Here is a 20848-nt window from a genome sequence, read left to right as displayed (position 1 = left end):
AACAGGACTTTCCTTCAGCTTTTGAGAATTTTGAATTCTGCTTTTGAATTAAAGTGTCCAGCTTTCCATGAACTTTACAACTAAGCCAAAACTAAAGGAGGAACAGATTCAAGTGTTTTCATTCTTAGGCCATGTATGATTTTTTTAAATGTAAAAACTAGACCCACAATCCATTCAAATTTTCATCAGATTTTCAGTTATTCTGAAGTAAGATTTGTTTTTAATGAAAACCAGATATAGCTATGAAATAACTCTGCTTTTTCAGTCTTTTCAGATAGAGAGGCTTAAATAATTTTTGTAGTAATCTTAAATAATGCCATAAAGAAAGAGTCACAATAGAGCAAAGCCTTTTTGGCTTTTTTGTTTGCTTGCTTCTCCCTAAGAACATGGTTAAAGATCCCTTGGCAAGGACGGTAAAGCCTCAGTTCAGGCAGAATTCAAGTAGGAACATACAAGTTCTGGAAATTGAAGTCTCTTGCTAAGAGCCACCATAAGCATAAAGTAACTGCCCATTCTCCTTTTTCCCTTTAAGCAAGCATGGAAATCAAGGTCAAACTCTCAGGATCAAATGTTCAGCTACTGTCAGTCAACAATTCTCAACCTCAACACAGGTACGCTGGCTACCCCAGCTGATGATACCGCTCCACAGCTTAGAAAATATGGAGGCTGAGAAACACTCAGCTTAAGCATTAAAAAAGGGAGAAACTAACATTGTTGCCTCCAAGCTTGCTAAATTATATTGTGCACTTGCAGTCCTTTGAATTCAAACCTTCTCAACTGAAAAGAAACCCTAGTAGATTACTATTAACTATTGTAAGAGTGCAAGTGGTACACTACCTGCAAAAGCAAAACATTCCTGTGCTAAAGAAAAATACTGCTGCAATGAGATCCAAATATGCACAATTTACCTTGAAGGATTTCTAGAAAAATTAATTACTAATTTTTCCTCTGAGCTAAAGCAGGTTTCATGTGGTATCAAAGTTGCACATAGATCAGGACAGCAACTGTAGAAAATAACAAGTGCGGTATTTAACTCTCTAATTGAAAGAGAAGCAAGTCATTGCTAACAAGACAGGTCTGAGCTAACTTCATATCCATGCCCACTATATGCTTAAAAAAAGCTTTAATAGAGGAATCCAATATATCTGCATCAGAGAAAATGCCGTTCTGATATCAAAGATATAGGTTCGCTTCTCTTTCCTTGTCTCATAATTTTTTTTCCCTCCCAAAAATGAGGTAACATGAACCAAATACCTTGCTTTAGAAGGAAAGAAAAAATGTAGCTATTACGTGGTTTCTAGGTATGTTCATCACTAAAGGGCTGATCAGAATTTCTTCAGAGGAAAACTTTGACAGTGAAGGCAGATCCCACACCAAAAATCTCTAAATAAAACTAAGTTTAGGTGGCATTAACGATGAAAGGACAAGAGAAGGCTGAAGACAATGGAAAAATAAATGAAAATGATCAGTGGTCTGCAGACTTAGCACAGGGATATCCAGGGAACAGTACAAGATGATACTGTTGGAAATCAGAAACAGTAAATCTATGCAGGAAGATCACCAGAAATACATTAGAAGCATAAGATACTAGAAACAACTGAAAGACCTATGTCTTTATATTCGCATGCATGCAGCCTCAGTGAAGGAAGTGTATTCACTGAAATTTCTTACGCAAGAAACACCTTTCTGATCTAAAGACTGTAATGCATAAAATTCCTGCAAACAGAATGGAAGGCACTTGAACTATAGTAAGAAATGCAAACACCAAATTTATAACATTTCTTTTGCTTAAATATTAGTCTTCCCACACGATAAAGGAAAGTGATGGGTATTCCAAGTTACTTGTTCTTTAGTCACAGGAATATCTCAGAGAAAATAACCCAGTAGAAAAACCAATCTGCCCAAGCCCTTCCTTCTTAAGGCAAAGAAAATTACTTCATTGTCAGAATTATAGTAAAAACAAACTACAAAATAATTAAATTAGTCTGACTGGGAGACTGCCACTCTTCTTCTGCCACTTTACTGCTGCAGTCAACGATACGAAACTGAAGGGACCGTAAGCACTGCTGTGAAAGTCTCCCAGCTACAGAAATTATTCTTTCTTCTGTCTGAAAGCCATCTGTAAGAACATGATCCAAAGACAAGCAGACAGACTCTGCTACAATATGTTCCTACCAACAAATGTATCATGCTGCCTCCTAAAGCCCATTGTTGTTTCCAGGCTAAATTTATTCATTAGCAGGTTTAGAACTATTTATCCCTCAGCTGACACTGTACCTTAGTTCAAGCATTTAGCCATCCCGATACATGCTTCCCACTACATTTATAGAAAGAACACACATCTCTCTCAGCCTTATTTTGCTAGGCTTACCAAACCACTTCTCTGGGCCAACATCTACACTGCCACATTATATAGCGCTGCCTGTTCCAGACTAGCAATGCACAAGCCAGCTCTAGTCCTACAACCACAATCTCTGTGAGCATACTACCCTGCCCATGCTAATGAATTACAGGCAAAGCTCTCCGTTTCCCACACTCACCTGAGCGATGCACGGGCTCCAGCTTAACTTCAACTGATTTAGCTGACCTGTACCACACATAGAGTCTACCTGAGGAGGTCTTACCAGTACAACAGCATTACTAATTTCTCCTGTTTGTTATACCCGAGCATCACGTTTGCCATTTTCACTGCCCTATCACTGCTAAAACATAATTATCTTGCAGCTGATTAGTATACTCATGTGTTGCTTCTTGTCAGTCATTACACACTGATGAAGCTCTAGCTGATAGCAGAAATTCTTGCAATTAGTACCTAACTGCACGACCTTGCAATTTATTACTGTATTTCATCCTGTTTCTATTAGTTCACTTCAAATTCACTCAGCCGGTTTCACCTCATCTTTGAATCAAATGATGATTTCCAGCTCTAAGACATCAATGTATTCACCTGCTATTTACAACAGGATAAAAATGAAAAAAAGATGCATAAGATTGATGCTTACACTATTCTGGAGTCTCTCTTTCAGACCACTAGTTCTTACCTCATTAAAATTTTCATTATTGCATTGACTTTTTCATCACTTCACAATTTATCCGCTACGCACAACCTTTTCCAGCTAAACAACACTTTACATGGCACAATACCAAATACATTCCTGGAGACTTTATAAGTAAGATCTGCTGTAGTCTCTTTGCTTATAAAAGAGTCAAAATGAACAAGGTTATCAGGCTGATCTATCACAATCTGTCTTAATTAGTTTTTTGTTGTTCCTTTATTATTTTCCTTTATGTTTTTGCTTACTTTTTCAGTTGATAAGTTCACAATCCTTGCATAGTATTAATTCAGACTCGTGGGTATACAGTTGTCCACATGCTTTTAGGTTTGGGTTTGATTTGGGTTTTTTTCTAATACAGATGTTATGTATTCTCCAATTTTTATATACCACTCCAGTTTTAATAGACTAAGTACAGGATCCTTGCTAGTAGTAATTTCACATGCCAGTTTTTCCACTGTTACAGAGTGAAGTGTATGTATGTTGAGTATAACCACTTTTAAGGTACGTTATAAAGTTCTTTCATAAAACTTCTTTCCCCGAAGACAGTTATAGTAAAAGTTGTCATTTATGGAAATGGGAGATCTTTTTGGTTAATTGTTGAGATATTGCTTTGTTAGCTGAGAGATCGTTAGTAACTTTGTCGAAGTGTGACATTTTGTCTTGCACAGAAACACGGTAAGCTTATGGAAAAAGTTTCTGAAGCACAGGAAAGATTTCCATTTTCTCTCACACATATACAGATATTGATAAATACTTAAAGAAAAAATGCAAAAAAGCATAGATTTGCTTCATTGACAGTAACTCCATTTAGCTGTAGTATAATACAGTTCATTGCAGAGCAAAGGATATAATAAACTTTTTCACCTAAAACTTGCAGCCATTTTTCTCACATAATTTATTTCCTTATGATATAAAGTCTGTAATTTGCTTGAGAGGCAGAATCCAATTATTCCCTAATTAAGAAAATCCACATCCTTTGTTTAACTGGAAGGGATCCAGACTCAAATAGTTGATTGTCTCTTTTGTCACCATTAACAAAAAAGAATTCTTTATGTTTTCAGGAAATAGCATCAATTATTTCTTCTAGATTTAATTCCTGGAAGATGACTCTTATCTTAGGCCTGGGTAGACTGAGTATCAGGGACAGTTTTACAGCATCGTACTAGACTCAAACTATAGTCTCTATACGTCATAAATATCCCAATTTGCATATCTAGGAGTTGCACTTTTTAAATCAAGTGCTGCAGAGAGATCCTTGAACATCACACAAAGGCCAGACTTGCAGATGTCTGTGCAAGTTTGACCTGATCTCAGTGTGGGCTGGGAGTTATGTCTTGATATTAAAATTCTGAGCTGCACATGTGCACTGGAAAACAGCTACACTGTCATTTGCATGTAAAAGTGCATGTATGCTTTTGAAATTCTCTGAGTCTTAACTGCTGCTTGTTGGGAATGTATAATTTCTTTCTAAAACTTGTTTCCATCCCCATGGGATAGTGGATTGGGACTTGAGAATATCTGGTACACATTATTATTTATAAGGCTTAAAAGCAAGGACCCCTCCTTTCCCCAATCTTATAGTACCCATGATATATTTGTCTTCAATTTCCTTATAAAGGGTTCCCAGATTATATAGGGATCAGTGTCTTACAAAACTATATAATAATCTTTCACAATTTCTGTTTTATGCTGAAAGGGGAGGGAGGGAAGAAACTCAGCAGATAAGGGAGGAAAAAAATCATCATTCAAAATTCAGAACAGCTAAATAGGTCATTCAAGTCTTATAATAATCTCCAGTATCCAGAGGCAGGTGATGACATTGGTAGTCAGGAACAGAAATTAAGAATACAGAATGCTGGCATTTTTTTAGAGCTTATAGGTCTCATGAATGCTGGATTGTCTCTAGCACACGTGATGCTCTATGGGGTAACCCTTAAGTACATTATCAAGTGTATGAGCAGCTAAATAGGTCATTCAAGTCTTATAATAATCTCCAGTATCCAGAGGCAGGTGATGACATTGGTAGTCAGGAACAGAAATTAAGAATACAGAATGCTGGCATTTTTTTAGAGCTTATAGGTCTCATGAATGCTGGATTGTCTCTAGCACACGTGATGCTCTATGGGGTAACCCTTAAGTACATTATCAAGTGTATGAAGGCAAAAAGATGTATGAGTATATGCATAACAGCTCCACAGCCTTAAAATATCTGCATTTTAAGCCACTCAAATACAGTGGCCTAAATACTGCTTAGAATCCTTTAAATAGTACTGAAGGTAATGACTAGCCCTCTCACTGTCGCAACAACCACTTCTCTGATCTCACTTTTGCATTAGCCAGTATTGGCTAACGAATCACGGTCGCTTCAGTTAGCCAGCCAAGAAATTCATCAAAAAGCTTCCTCTCTTACAGTCTGCAGAAGGTAACTAATCATTTAATTTCATTAGCAACTTCGCTCCACTCATAAAAGTATGGTAGCACACTTCCTGTGACCTCATCTGAAGCCACAAAAAGGTTGTCTATAATGGGAGAATGGTTGTGGACATACGATGGAAGTTTTCTCAGCTGATTCTAAAAGTACCTGCTGAGCCTTCTATTCTTTTCTAAAATGTTCAAACCTAACAGATTGATAACCGAGGCCTGAGGTCTACCTCCTCACCCCTCCTGTACCCTCAGACCGCAGTGCAGATCCTAGTGTTCTCAGCCAGTGAGAGATCTGCCTCAAGCATTTTACAAGTCTACCAAAACCACAGGCTATTAAATTACCCATCAAGATTCCACGGGCTGCAATGAACACACCAGTTCTCATCTCTTCTTCCAAGACTGTGTCTATGGCACTACCACATCATAGCCTTTCCAGGTTATTTAGGAAAGGGCATATTATATAGCAGAAGTCATTTTCTCTTTCAGTGCCCTGCCTGCTCAGCTGTCTTGTGAAGATTTTATGTCCACTACCTATGGAAACTGAGATGTGAAACAAAAACCTCTGTTTGGAGGTTTGGCCAGCAACTGTGGGATTCACAGTATTTACAGAGACCCAGAAATTTTATCAGATAGATGGATATATTGACAGTTTCTTTCAGAAGTATCATTATGTAAAAGTCATTCAAATAGAAATTAGAATTGAATAAGAGACAAATATGACAAACATTTTTCTGAAAATGCCTGTTAATCTTCAGGATGCAATAAAAAGTGATAAAATGTGATAGCAAAACAGAATGGCAAACAGTGGACAACACTGTTTCTACTGAAAGTTCCCTAGTTTTTGAGGATTGAAAGCAAAAATAAAGCCTAATAAAAATCAGACTTTCATTAACAATCTGCTTGACAACATTACATGGGAACACAGGGAGTACAACTTGGAGTAAACATCATTCTTTTTCAAGGTTTAGAGAATAGTAAGATGAGTGAGGTTCCCTCACAGGACATAGAAAGACCGCTTGAAGTTAGGAGGAATGCCCCTCAGTATACACACTCTGCAATGAGTAGGTGGAAATGAGATGGAGAGGACCGCTATATACACTTTCCCGTAAATCTTCTTTCTCTATCCCAAACAAGGCACATTAGAAGCGGGAGGACTGCACTCTCCCTATCCACTTTCAGAGCAACTCTATGCTTAAGACACCAGCAGGAATGATTATGCTTAATGTTCCACAGTTTAGAGAGCAAGAATAGAGAAGGCATGTTTTCTTGAGCACAATTCTCTGTGCCTCTTATACACAGGAACAAGCAAAATGGCCTGAAGTAATTCATGTCACTGCATTTAAAGACTGCGGTATTATCACCACTCTTACCGTGAGAGTTCTGAAACGTCTTTTCGCCCAAAGGCTTTACTAGATCTAGAAAGGACTCAGCATGGCAGGAATCTGGCTAATAGCCAGGAGGCTTAAAGTGCTGTTTCAGTTCTCAACCCTAGCATTTAGTTTTGCTTGCCGCAATGCTGTAAAATCTGCTTTAGCTGTGAAGCAACTTTCAGCAACGCGTGAACTTTTACTCAAGACCACGAGATGGCACCACAATAAGCCACAAAACCCGTTGAATTATCAGCAACTACGATCTTGCTCATTTATATAATTAATAAAGCAATTGAGTAGGACTGGCTCTTTTTCAGGCAGTACTACAGAGATTACAAATGGATTTCTGCTCAGTGACTTTTCTATTCCTATAAAGCTGAGCAGCCAGTGTTTAGACTGATCCATTTCAAACAGCTGTTTAATACTCTGCTGAAACAGACACAACATAAATCAATATTTTAAAAGGTGATCAGTGACCACAGGTATCCAATTTCAAGGTCATTTTAATCACATTTAGGAACCCTCATTTCACAGGCTGGCTCATTCAATTTGTCCTGCATGACGCCTGCCCTGTTCCTTCCTCCCACACCACTATTCAACTCCTCTGCCTACCCCAGTGCCCTGGCCTGGCATCTCACGCTCCCCCAGTCCCACACAGAGCTGCCTACCAAGTGGGCCTTCACTGCCTGACACCTGCCATGGAGGTAGGAGACGAGGGTCCCAAGCCTCTAATGAGACAGAATAAAAATGAGTTTCTAGGGTCCTTGGCAAGAGGGACTCCAGGATCCTAAAGGGAACGATGAGCAGTATTTTCTGATGTCAGTCTGGCCAAGACTCTGGTTGGAGGTTCCAGCCATCAAGTAGCTTTACTTTTCTGCCATCAGAAAGCTATCCATCTTCTGACATCATGTCACATACAGGATTGTTTACCCGACAGGCTAAGCAGCCAATACATCCCACCGTAGCACAGCCTGGTGCAGTGCACGCTCTCAGTCACGCGACATGGAAGGCTCCTCCTGTCTATCAGACCCTCCCAGCTATTTTTTTATGCCCTTAAATAACAGAGTGCTTCTGGTCACTATAATTCACATCCCCCAGACTATAACGGTGTTTCACCTTCCTGCTTCCTATCAGGAGCAGTATTTCCAGGTTTTACCTATGGATTGGAAAGGGCATGAAAGGCTGATATTATGGCACAAACTGCTTTGTGCACTTCTCTACTCAACCTCCAATGATCACCAAGGAAACAACATCAAATCCAGAAGCCATTAACACAATACCCAAAATAACACACCTCCAAATAAGCTTTCTAAACCTGTATTTGAATAAATATGGTGGCTGTGCATTGCTCCCCAAAATGTGTTCAGCCCTCAGCAGGCAAAAGGTTCCCAATACTCTGAATTAAATGAAAGTGATTTTCTGACTGCTATCACATCATAGTTTTTTAAAATTCAGTGACATTAAGGTGCTCAGATATTTATTTTTCAGTATCTCTTATCAATTTTGGATTTTTTTTTCTGTAGTAAAATGACCACATGGCAGCGTGAGGTCAAATCCTCTAGAAACATGAGCAAAACTGTACTGTTGGTACTCAGAACTGGAATGCCAGAGTCCGAGAGCTGCTACCAGAAAAAGAGAGAAATCTTGGGGTCTTGGACTGGCCGATGCCAGGAAAATGTCTGGAGGGATGAGATAGACAATAATTTCTTCCACCAGGGGAATAACCCTAAACTCTGACTCTGCCACAAACACACTTCAAGCTCAGTCGCAGGCGACAGGGGCAACAAGGCCATGGTTCTCTTCCCCTCCCTAGAAGCCTGCTGCCCTGCCACAGCTTGCTTTGCTTATGCCTGGGACTCATTCTGCGTAAGAACAGTGGCACTGCTACAGCATGGTTAATGAGGAGAGAGTATCATATGAACAAAAAAGGCAGAATGGGAAGGAAAGGAAAGAGCTGCATCCTTCACTGAGAACAGTGAACACAGATCCTGCTAACCACCGGTTTGGCTGAACAGCGTATAATGCTATATAAAGTAACCAAAAGTTAAGACTTCAGCTCAAGCCTGAACCTGCCAAATTCGTACCTACTTTATTTAAGAATAAAGCCTCTGGTTTTAATTATTATAATTGTCTGGAAAAATACACTTTCATCAGGAATTCAGCCAAATACAATGCTTGTTTTTTTATTTCATCATTCTGCTAATACAACCTAACAAGTAAGATTTGGTTTTCGTATTGAGCTGTATACTGGGCTGATACCCATAAAGCTTTTTTTTAAGCTTCAGATCTGTTTCCTCATTAAAGATCTGCAGTACTGATTCCTGCAGTAGTTTCGTGAAATTTCTTTGCAAATTTGCAATCCGATCACAATCAGACTCCTACAGCTCACAGAGCAACTCCAGCACCCTATATTCTGCACAATAATGGCTCCATGCCCTAGAATAAAGATTCCATAGGACTGCTGAGAAAAAATAATTTAAAAAATATATTCAGAATCCCTAAAAGATTATATGTATCCCTATTATAGATACAGCTGGTCAGATAAAATGTTAAAATCGCAGCTGAAGAAGGCTATGGCTGTATGCATTCTTTTCAACCTATTTTTCTTAAGCAATTTGACCTAAAAATTACTGCACTTGCAAAAAGAATATGGGTCAGACATCTCCAGCCTAAGACTTTATTTAGCAACCCAAATAAGACGGGCTTTTCATCCATTATCCAAGTGTGCTGAATTGTTCTGCATCAACTTTATTGTGTTATCAAGGCACACTATCAGCAGGATTCAAATAAGCCTTATGTTGCGTATCATAGCTGTAGTTTGAAGACAATTAGCAGGTGCTGTTGTCTATTGCGAATAAGGCACAGCCCTGCCAAACTTAGTTTTAGAAGAAATGCACATTTTTTTCAGAAGTCCTACCTAAAATCCATCATAGACAAATGTTTGCCCAGCTTCTTAGCAAGGTTACAGAACGTAATAGAAATACTGATGAATTTTTAGTGTCTGAAACATTGTTTTTTTTATTTCTAGGTTTAACAAAATATGAACATGACAGAGCAGTGAAACAAGCTACCCAGAAAAAAAAAATGCAATCATTCCTTACACAAACTATTAATGGCAGCCTTTGTCCTTTGGACTCAAGTCATTCTTTAATATTTGGGTCTTGAAGTATTATTTACATAAAAGTTTAAAAACAATAAATGTTGTTATTGGTAGAATCTGTGTACATTTGTTATAAACACTGACAAGAAAGAAAACCAGAAGGCTTCCTAGCTCAGAAATTGCCAGGTTTGCCACTCGGCAAGTTGTGTCAATGAAGCTAAGTATCTCAGCTTTCTCCCAAGCACTTACTTTTAGGAAGCATATGCAGTACCAAAGCACTCAAATGCAGTCAAATTGGATTTGGCTTTTCAAATGAATACTCAGATATGTTTGTTTGTTTTTCATTTTGGTTTGGATTTCAAAATTCAGCCAGCTCCTGATTAATATGGTTTAAGAGCAATATGCAGATGTGTCTCTTTAGCAACCTAAGATCACTGTTCTCCAAAACAGAAGTCCAAAAAACTCTCATACATTTTTTCCAAAAATTTACCATTTCTGTAGGTAAATAGCAAATGACAAATTTCAAATTTGTTGAAAACTTACTCTACAAAGATTATTTCAATGAAGTTCATTGAAACCTAGGTTTCCTGCCAGCTTTCTCATCTGACTGCTCAGAAGCCTATCAAGCTGGGTTGCGGAGGATACTACATTTCCAAGGCTGGGGAACCCAGTGCTTCCACTGTTTGCAGCTGCCTAGGCAGTCCACGCGTACGCTCTGGCTTCAACAGACAGTAAGTTGTGACAGAAAGACAGTAACCTGAAACAACTCAACAATGAAAAGGCTCTTCTTCTGTGGAGGATTTCACACTTCTGGGGTTTCTTTTTTAAGAATGAAATGAAAATTTAAAAAACAAGCTGGTCATCCTCTCTTGGATAGTTTTGCTTCCATTCACACTGAACTCGTCTCCTACTTAACAACCCATGAGTCACAAGTAAATCCAGAGAGCTCTCTACTACTGCTCAGTGAGGAAGATGACACCACTTCGCATGGTTCCTTCTTTACAGGCACACACAGGCACCACTTGAATTCGAGTGAAACAGACCTGGGCATGCCTCTGTACTCTGTGCAAGCCCAGCAAAAACAAACCATAATGGATCACATCAGATGCAGCCTCACGCCCATTTCTAGTTTCTTCAAATCATATCCTCATAGAAATATTTCTGCACTTTCGCTACCAACAGCATAACGGCAATCCCATACGGACCCAAGAACTGCCCACGTAACAAAAAGGAAACCCTAGCTGGTTACGTATTAGTGGAATATATGACTTTACATATATTGTCCATCAGGTCTCTCCCTTGCTTTGTCAACTCTTGTCTAATATGACTAACCTATTTTGTTGAGACCATTAAGATGCTTTCTTGTTCTTGTTGAAAAACACTAGTCGTACCCAGAAAGCTTAAAATAAAACACTAGTGCCCCAGGACAGCCACAGGATCAAAAATGCTATTTATTCACACACAGAGAAGCTATTCCTAGGGGGAAAAAAAAAGGTACTTTTCATTGGAAAAATAAAATACTCAGAAACAAAGTGAGATGGTAAAATGAAAGAACGCTAAAGGAAAAAAAGAAAAAAGCATTCCTAACAAACATATAATTTTTAAACTTCATTTAGTCTTGAGCAGAATCCTAACATACATTTCCTAGCAGATACCACTGGAGTTACCAAATGATCTTATATAAGAAACCAAGATCACACTGTGGTTTTGCAAGAGCAAACAGCTGAAGGTTTTAAGAATCCCATCACTAAAAAGGGTAAGAAAACGCAGCTAGTTTACATATTCAGAAATGTGGTATAAAAATCAGCCATGAATGAATTTATATCATGTTTTATATATTAAAACATGTTTTAATATCATGTTTTATATATTAAAAACTACAGGAAGAATAACTGAATGACAGTAACATAAGCATCTGTATTGTTCCTTGCACTGTTCTGTGTTTATTACTTTTCAGAAGGATTAGTTTCTGCTGCTGTTGACTGCAAGCAGGATTTTCACAAGACTTAGAAAGACTAACAGCTTGTGTAGGTATTTGGAAATATGGGATGTATAACCTTTGCTCCAAGTAAGGGAAACTAGTATCTTCAAAAGCTTTCTAAAATCCTATGTTACTAAATACATAGTCAACGCATTTTAGCATTTTTTTTTTGTTCTCCTGAGGGTAAAGTATTCTCCTTGCATACGGGTGGATAGATGAATTCTTCATTAATGGTTAACTCTTTAGCTGACACTAATGAGTTTCAACTATCCAGCTATGTGCTCGGCAGGCCCAAGCTACTTCACAATTCTGCACCATCAGTGCTGGGAAATTAAAACAGTATCGGTAAAAATTGTATTGAACAATAGCGACCAACTACCCAATGCAGTTACCTTGAAGGAGTATGATATAGTTAGCATATAAACATTTCCCAGAGGTATGAACTAATAATCTTAGACAAACATGTACTTACACAACATCTTGTCCATCATGAGAAGTAATTCCTTTAGTGTATCTTTCTAATAAAAGGTGTGGGAACAAAATCAAAATCAACCAGGTTAACAGCTCACCAAATTACCACTCCTCAAATAATAGACTGGTGGTTAGTTGATTTCAATTTGTAATTTCCTATTACCCTAAAAATGCATATTCATATATTCACACAATGAATTTAGCAGGGCTGATAGCTGGAGAACCAACCTAGAACTGATGACTACAGAAACAAATGCCCTTGAAGTCAGTGCAGGACTAAATCTTCCTGTTAAAAAGTTTGTATTGTGTTTACAATGTGGCTTCATGAACCCTTCAGTGAGAACATTATGTAAAGCATAACCTGTTAACTCATTCCCGCTCCCCAATCAATCCCATCAATTACACTCTACAGCTGTTCATTTCATTGTGGAACAAATTGATATGGATTAACAACAATGCTGTAAAAGATGGCTGGGTGGGGTTTCTTCCTTTTAATCAGAATGATTTCCCTAATTTGCCTTGCCACAAGCAAGGAGGCTGAGTGGGCCAGAACGAGGAACTAGGGGAGGGAAGAAACAGCACGGCAGGGGCTAAACTTGCACTCTCTGCTTGCGAAACTATGGTTTTAGTGAATGCGTATGACTTCCTCAAACCATGACACAGATCATTGCAACTGAGAGATTAGATATTTTCTGTACTGTCCTTTCCAAATGAAGTTTATTTGGTTTTATTTAATTTGCATAAATTAGGACTTAGAAAAGGCCGGATCCTAAGTAGGGATATAAATAATTGTAATCAGCTTTTGCCTGGCATCTCTGGAATTAGTGATTTACAGCAAGTGAGAATCTTCTCTGAGAAGACAGTGTTGACACTAAAAGATACAAAAGACCATTGAAGCAAGTGAGAATCTTCTCTGAGAAGACAGACTGTGTTGACACTAAAAGACACAAAAGACCATTATCAAACGATCACAGAGTTTATATTAGTAAAGAGGAAGATGTCTGCTTTCTTGACTTATTTATACATTTAATTGAGCTGTATTCTCAAACAAAGTTATTACTGCAGGGTATGTCCAGGGAAAATTTGCGGATCACTTTCTAATTTTGGTGTGATAGGAAAGTCATTAACAAATTAAGGTATTGCAGACTGGATGGAAACTGGAAGAGCCAGCCAGTCTGCAGGACCACAGGAAGGTATGAGACACTTAAAGGGCTCATTTGTAAAAGCCATTTTGGAAAGTATCCCGTCTGCAGGACAACTAATAAGCCAGTGAGAATTTCTTTTCGTGATAAAATGCTGTATGTCCTTGCCTAGTTTTCTTCTGTGGAAGGATTTCTGTAAAAGTCAGACTGACCATAATAGAACAGTCATAACAAAGCAAGACTGGCTGTTCTGGGCAGATGATAGTAAATACAGTGCTACTGTGAGTCATTTTCCCCAGAAGTGATATGTGAAGCTCGACAAAGTTATTTCTCTGTCATTATTCTGGTGAAGAGGCACACATCACTAACTTGTGAACACAGGAAAAGGGCAGTGAGCAGGGGAACGCTATTCATAGAATCTTTTATTATCATGGTGAACTAGGGAATGCATTCAAGTTGAGTTTGCATAGTTGCCTGTTAAAAATATTAGCATTTTACCTGTAACATTACAATACTTGATCTGAGATCACTGACAGAAAACACAGATCTGGAGCCTCACTGTGACATCTTTGTAGTCCCTTTCCACAATACAGACATCCCTTGCATAAATTAAAAAAAATGTGACCATGCGACAGACAGGAACCAGGATAGCACATACTGCGATAGAAATCTGAATTTTGAAAAACCACAGTGGTATCTTAAATGGTAAAGAAAAGTTGAGTTACTTATGGTTTAACAAAACTCGCACTACTGGCTTTCTTGGACCACAGATCAATAAACAAGTACATATGCAGCTCATATGGGTAAGACCTAATTCAGAGAAAAGCAATTAAGATTGATACCCTGAAAAACTCAGGAACATGTTCATCAGCCAAGAAACACTCTAGCAATGTCTCTGCTATGAATTACCAGGGGACCAGCTTGCACCTCAAGCCTATCAGTTTGAGGGGTGACATAAAACACAGATAGAACACCTGAACTTTTCTTTTCCAAAAATAGGCTTCTCAACCTTCTTTCAAATTGTGGAATGGCTCAGCTACTTCTAAATGCCACTGAATCAAATCCAGTGAAACTTCTAAAAAGACATTGTGACAGTAACCTTCACCATCACTTCCTGAGTGTGTTTTGCTTTTCATATCTCCTCTTAACAAGACTTGATCTCACTGTCTGGCTGAACATTAATCCGCTTTCACCAAGTACCAAACTAGTGCTTGCTGCATTAATACACTGCAAATCCTCACAGTATAAATTACACACGATTTAGTATAAAAGGTAAGCATAGGGCTTTCTTTTCACTACAGCTATTACCAGGAAGGCAAGTAGAATACAGGTAAGTTTTCATCAGATCCTGATCTAGAAATTTTTTTTTCAAATTGCAAACACTGCATGTAATTAATTGCTTCTGAAAAATAGATTATCCTTTGCTCTTTCTCTCCCTTGCTGCTTTTTCTTTCTCTTTAAAGACAGAACATGTTCTCTGTACAGAAACTTAGATAAAAATATTTCACTGAAAGTGGTATGGTACTCTGCTATTATTATTCTGCAAAGATTGCTGACATGCCATTTCAGTCGCTTAGGAAAATCAAACTCCTTTAACAATAAACATACAGATAGATCTATTTAATGGCTTTATCCTATGTTCTCACTGATGTTTCTGAAAGCTTGCTATTACAGAACCACTTGAGGATAATGTGAAGGCTCAATTTCTCCCTATTTCTATAAATATTTCCTGTTGCAAATAACTACACATGTTCCTCCAGTATAGATATATTTTTTGCTTTATACACAGGATGAAGACAGTTAATTGTTACGTGCTGTTATTTTGCTGGAAAGCAATTTGTTGCAATAGCTGTCAGCTTACCAATATTACTATAGCAGTGGAAAGAGAAGAATGTGAACTCTGTATTACAGTGAATGCCACATGGTGCTCAGGATACTGCTTCACAAGGGTGAGAATCTTAAGTTTAATTTCAGGCACCAGAATTAAATATTCCAAGTGATGTATGAATAATCCATTTCTCCAGTCCGTAACAAACACATAGGCAGGATGAGCCTTGTGAAAGAACAGGTTGAGTAACTGCTGTGCTGTTTGACAGGAAAGTAGATACACAGCCAATCTGAACCACAAAACGAAGGGTGAAAAGATGCTAGTAAAATTCAGATCTTTAACTGGCTGCACACGTTATGTTTATATTGTATAACTAGAGTTGAAAGTATTACAATCTGGATCTCTGCCTTGTGTTCAATTTGTGGTTGCAAACAGATACAATAAAGCAGCCATTACTATGTAGATTCCTCTACTTTTCCAAATAATTTGAAGAATCAAGCAATTGACCTGCAAGATTGTCTGGTGATGGTATGAAACAGATTTGCCATATCGGTCCTCCTGAAAGGAGAAATCTAAGGATCTAGGTGAATTTAGAAAAGTCTGATCCAAATCCTTTTGATCTCAGTGGGATTTTCCCCACCAGTTTAATTAGTTTTCACATCGGGTCCTTTATTTTATAAAAATTTGGAATTCTACCCCATAACAAGTTTCAAAATAAGTATTTCCTTCTTGCAATTTTCAGGATCCAGTATATAAATATCCACCAGTTTCATCTGTTCAGCAAACATGTACCTTCAAGGAGGTTGTGTATGAAACAGTGAAGTTCCCTGGCTGTGGTGACCATCCCGAATCTTTTTATTCGTACCCAGTAGCTACAGAATGCCATTGTGAGACCTGCGACACCGACAGCACTGACTGCACTGTGAGAGGGCTGGGGCCATCCTACTGTTCCTTCAGTCAGAATGGAAGTAACCAATGAAGGGTACTTGAGGTGGCAGTCTGGCTTTAAATGTTCACTTCTAAATAAAGGTACTGATTGGGCTTAAGTGGAAGATAATAGGCAAAGCTATTTAGAAACTGCCAAGATTGAAACAAAGATTTTTAAGGCCAAAATGGAGAGCTACTGACCAAACTTCTCTTCAGGCCTTCCCTACTTATCCCATCAGTTTCCTTAAAATCATTTTCATAGGTCTATAGAACGCTGCTTCCAATTCCTTCTGCCCTTGCCTCCTCTTCTTCTCTATTACACCTTCATCCTTTATGTTCCCGTATTTCCACTGCCTAGTTCACTTAGCTTATTCTATGCTATCCTATGCTTTCAAAAAGTTCCCAACTTCCAAGTCTTTATTATCCCCTGCTTTCCATCTCTCCTCAGAGCAGACTTATTTTAAAAAAGCCTTGCAGCACTGGTTTTCTTACAACCAACATCTGTGCCCTCACTTTCTATTAGTTAGAAAGTTTCTGTTAGACTGTAAACCTCTCTCAGCCGAGATCCTGACTTTTTTTTTTTGGCAAAATATTTCATACAGTCGTCATGCTCTGTAAATAACAACAGCATGTTTATTTAAGAGCCAAAATTTATGTTCAAATGTTGAATGTCACCTGAACTCTTGTGCTTTCTCAGTAAGGCTTGTTAGCTCAGGCTCAGTGCCACAATAACACAAATAACATGAACTCTAGCTCATATCTGGCTAACTTGAAAAAAGAATCATCAGGTGCCTACTTTCACCTGAATAAACATATCCTAAGTCAGTTAAACAACTCTGAAAATTTTGCCACATATCAGAAACACTGGATCTCCTCTCGTTATGCAACAGACTGTAAGAATGAGAATTTTTTTAACGCTATTTAACATAGGAGTCTCACAAATTATTTAGGGATGAATCTAGAGGCACCTGATCCCAGTAGCGCAAACATGGTGTGATAACATGCCTTGGAAGTAGTTCACAGTAGTCCTTTCTGAGAATGGAAGTTTACACAGAGTTCTGCAGCAACCTAATTCTGCAATGGCCAATATGAAGTTGGGATGATCTGGAAGCAAGCTGGAGGACTGACTGAATCAGAATGGAAAATTATCTGACGTTATTGGGAAAATTATCTGAAACCTACAGAATGAAATCCTATCAGGAAAACGAAAAGATACTGCTCTTCATCAGAAACTATCACCTACACAAACACAGAATGGAGAGCAACTGGTTCAGCAGCAGTTCAGCACCGAAGACTTGGATGTTATACAAGCTAAGAATGAGTCAACAGTATCACACCGCTGCGGAAAAGTGGGAATGTAAGGAGCAGAGCCTACAAGACACAACCTACTTCCATCACTCTGCTCAACATGACAAGAGCCTCAGCTGAGTTGTTATTTCCAGCTTTGGGGACAGAACTTCAAGGCATTGAAAAACTGGAGAAAATCCACAGAAGAGTAATAAGAATGGAGAGAGGCCTAAAAAACATCTTAGGAGAAAAAGATTTAAATAAATGTGGTTGTTTTGCCTACGGGAGGTCATACTTAGGGGGAAAAATTAGTGGAACCTTTTACATGCTTGAAGACTGTTACAAAGAGAAAAGGAACAGTCAGTTCTCCATGTTCATAGTGAACAGAACAACTAATGAAAGATTCAGAGTAGTCGCTAGCAAATCTTCCGAAAGGTACAGACAGCTAGACACTGAAATAAATCGTCAGAGGGTTGGAGAAGGAAGGAAGAGAGTGGGGTCTGTGGAGTAGTGACCACTACAGGTCTTCAAGAACACATTGAACCTGTTGGGAATGACAGAGATAAAGTTAATTTGCCATGAGGCAAGGGAATGAAGTAGACAACATCTTGAGGTCGCCTGACATGTCTGCTTTTGAGACCCTTACAGTCATGTTTAAAGGGAATTTGTCGGTTACTCTGGATCTCTCTTGTAATAGATATTTTAACTTATTTCATTTTTAGCTTTTTTACTGAAAGATATTAGTTCTCTTAACTTAATTTTATTTATAAGATTTATCCACATGGACATTTTCTTTGGTCTAGTGAAGTTTTAAAAGCAGTAAAGTAATAGGTAAATCAAATTGCCTCTCACTCATTTCAGTTTTAAACATGAGTTGACTTCAGTTAAAACTAAGCATATTATTCGTTTCAGGAATTATTCCATTCTGGATGAGAGAAATTTGAATTAAAATTGAAAAACAGAGTAGCTGGTAGTAAGAAAGTATGGAAGAAGATACATTTTCAAAATAGATCTGTAAACACCTGTATTGTCTGTTGTGCATTTTGGAATAATAAAAATAATTTTGTTGCACTTCTGTTATGTATGTCTTAATAAGCCAATTAAAAAACTTAAAAGTCCACCTGCCTACTTTACTATGCTTTAAGTCACACTTTTTTCCCCCCTCATAATTTTTTTTCATGTAACTAATACACCCACCTGAGCCATATTTGCATTATATGGCCAAATCACATCAAATGAAAGACTGGTATATTTTAGCCTGATCCAGTAATGTGATGATGAAATATTACATAGTTGTAAAACAACAGAACTGTGGATGAGAATAAAGATTATCATTAATATTTATTTAAACTATAGGGATTAGAACCTCTTCAGAGCTGTGCCCACATCTCTGTCACAAATTAGCTTGCATGTAAAACCAAAAATTATACAGCTCTCATTTCATCCATCAGACAAATGCAACCACTCATTTTCATTTTGCAAACAAATCTATTCAGAACCTTGGAACTAAAACTGTAACTAATGCAGTCAAAAGAGTATTGAGGTTAATATCAGAATGCTAGCAAAAAATCCTAATCATGCATCACTGCAAGCTTCCAGACTCCCACTTTGTACCTCTCACACATCTTAGATAGCAATGCTGAGGTAAGCGTGTAAGTACTAACCCCTGCCAAGCAAATGAGAGCCTTTGGGAATACCTCTTTCAAACAGTTTCTCAAGCCCTGTCCAGTACCTAGATATGAGTTCTACCCAAATCTCTTCCATAAAGCTGGCTTTTTGAAAAGATGGGTATGTCATGCATCAAAAGCTTTGTGTTTTTCAAAACATCAATAGGGGTAAACAAATAATTTACTGAATTTATCTTCTTTTTCTAAACATAAGTGATTGCACAAAAGGCTCAGGAAACATGTAAGTCCTACATGAAGTCTTGCTGTTAACATCAGCAAGCTTTGAATGTATGCCTCCATTTATATGAAACTAGCACTGGCATTTACTCTGAAGTGAAATCCATTCCAAATCATGTCAACAATTATTTGTTGTTCTACAGACAACAAATGTTCTACAGATTGCAAATATTTCACTGTCAGTAGTTTCACTGACAGAAATTCAGAAATTCTTACAAAAGGCTGGCTTGACTTGAAGGTATCTTGGACTACCTTTGACAGTTCATAAGGCAGACTTTATCCTCTCAAAGTTCACTTTCCATTCAATGCCCCATAATCATTTCATTAAACTTACTTTTACATCAATGTTTTTCCAAAATTTTAGTGAAGGTACTTGCAAGTCATTAATATTAGTGTAGTTTGAGGTCCAAATCTACTTTGAATTATTATTTAGGAAAAATATTTAAGAAGTAATTTGTATGCTGTTTGCCTAGCTCTATCATGATGAATAAATGGCAACTCTGTCAAAAGGTGAAAGTCTTAGTATGACATGCTACTCTAAATACTAAATTGGTGGGTAAGCTTTTAGAAACATTCCTAATAGATTCAGACGTAGATTTTCAACAATTCCTACCATGGGCCTAACCCTTTCCATTGAAATCAATAGGTAGAATGCTTTTCAACTTCAATAGAACTATTCTGCCAACAGCAAACTTTTCAAAAGCTGCATATTAATTCTATTTTTAAAGACAGGCTCTGCAAAAAGACCTTATATGTCAGACTTTAGCCACCAGCCTACGGAAACTAACTTTAGAGGTAGTAAAAACTAAAATGGACTGAACTATCTATTTATTTACTCCCACTTAACTAAAATTATATCTTTTCTTGCATCACCCTGAAAGCAGGAAACCTGGAAAACTGTAATTTATAAACCCCTGGTGAATGTATACAGCACAGAGGCAATACATAGTGTTGAACTGTCCCTTAAAGACCTTTGAGAGGGACACAATGCAGGATTCATTGTGTTGTAATTAATTAAGTCTTTCAAATACCCAGATGTATAGATAAACTGCATGAAGATTATTCATCTCTGCTGCCACATCTGTGGGTGAATTAATACTTTCTATCATATATTATGCAGACAGTTTGACCTTGATCTTACGAGTGTCTGTGGCAGTTGTACTTGAAGCTCTCCAGACATCAAGATGGGAACGTGAAGTGCAGCAGCAGTATTCATAGTCCTACTAATTGAAATGACCATTTAATCCCAACTGCCTTTTTAGGTAGAAAGCACACCCTGATTTTACAGAGAGGCAAAGAAATATATGTTACTCACCTTGAAGCCATTAATAAAGTATCAACATATTTATTAGCATCAA

General features: G+C 37.9%; 1 protein-coding gene across 1 annotated transcript; it reads left to right on the top strand.

Moving 5' to 3' along the window:
* The first annotated feature begins 15334 nt into the window (after positions 1-15334).
* FSHB (follicle stimulating hormone beta subunit) lies at positions 15335-16827 on the top strand. Its single transcript, XM_009288862.1, has 2 exons — positions 15335-15493; positions 16115-16827. Exons 1-2 carry the CDS (start codon positions 15335-15337, stop codon positions 16349-16351), a joined length of 396 nt encoding a protein of 131 aa, XP_009287137.1. The 3' UTR covers positions 16352-16827.
* The last annotated feature ends 4021 nt before the right edge of the window (positions 16828-20848 follow it).

Source organism: Aptenodytes forsteri, unplaced genomic scaffold (genome assembly GCF_000699145.1).
Source record: "Aptenodytes forsteri isolate BGI_AS27 unplaced genomic scaffold, ASM69914v1 Scaffold8, whole genome shotgun sequence".
In the NCBI taxonomy this organism is placed as follows: domain Eukaryota; kingdom Metazoa; phylum Chordata; class Aves; order Sphenisciformes; family Spheniscidae; genus Aptenodytes; species Aptenodytes forsteri.
The sequence above is the reverse complement of the archived record's forward strand: the minus strand, read 5'-3'. Positions and strand labels throughout refer to the sequence as shown.

Excerpts from the sequence above, each read along its gene's own strand:
- FSHB (XM_009288862.1), top strand. The coding sequence starts at position 15,335 with ATGAAGACAGTTAATTGTTACGTGCTGTTATTTTGCTGGAAAGCAATT. Across the intron at positions 15,494-16,114 it reads CAGGATACTGCTTCACAAGG|GATCCAGTATATAAATATCC; the intron begins GTGAGAATCTTA and ends TGCAATTTTCAG.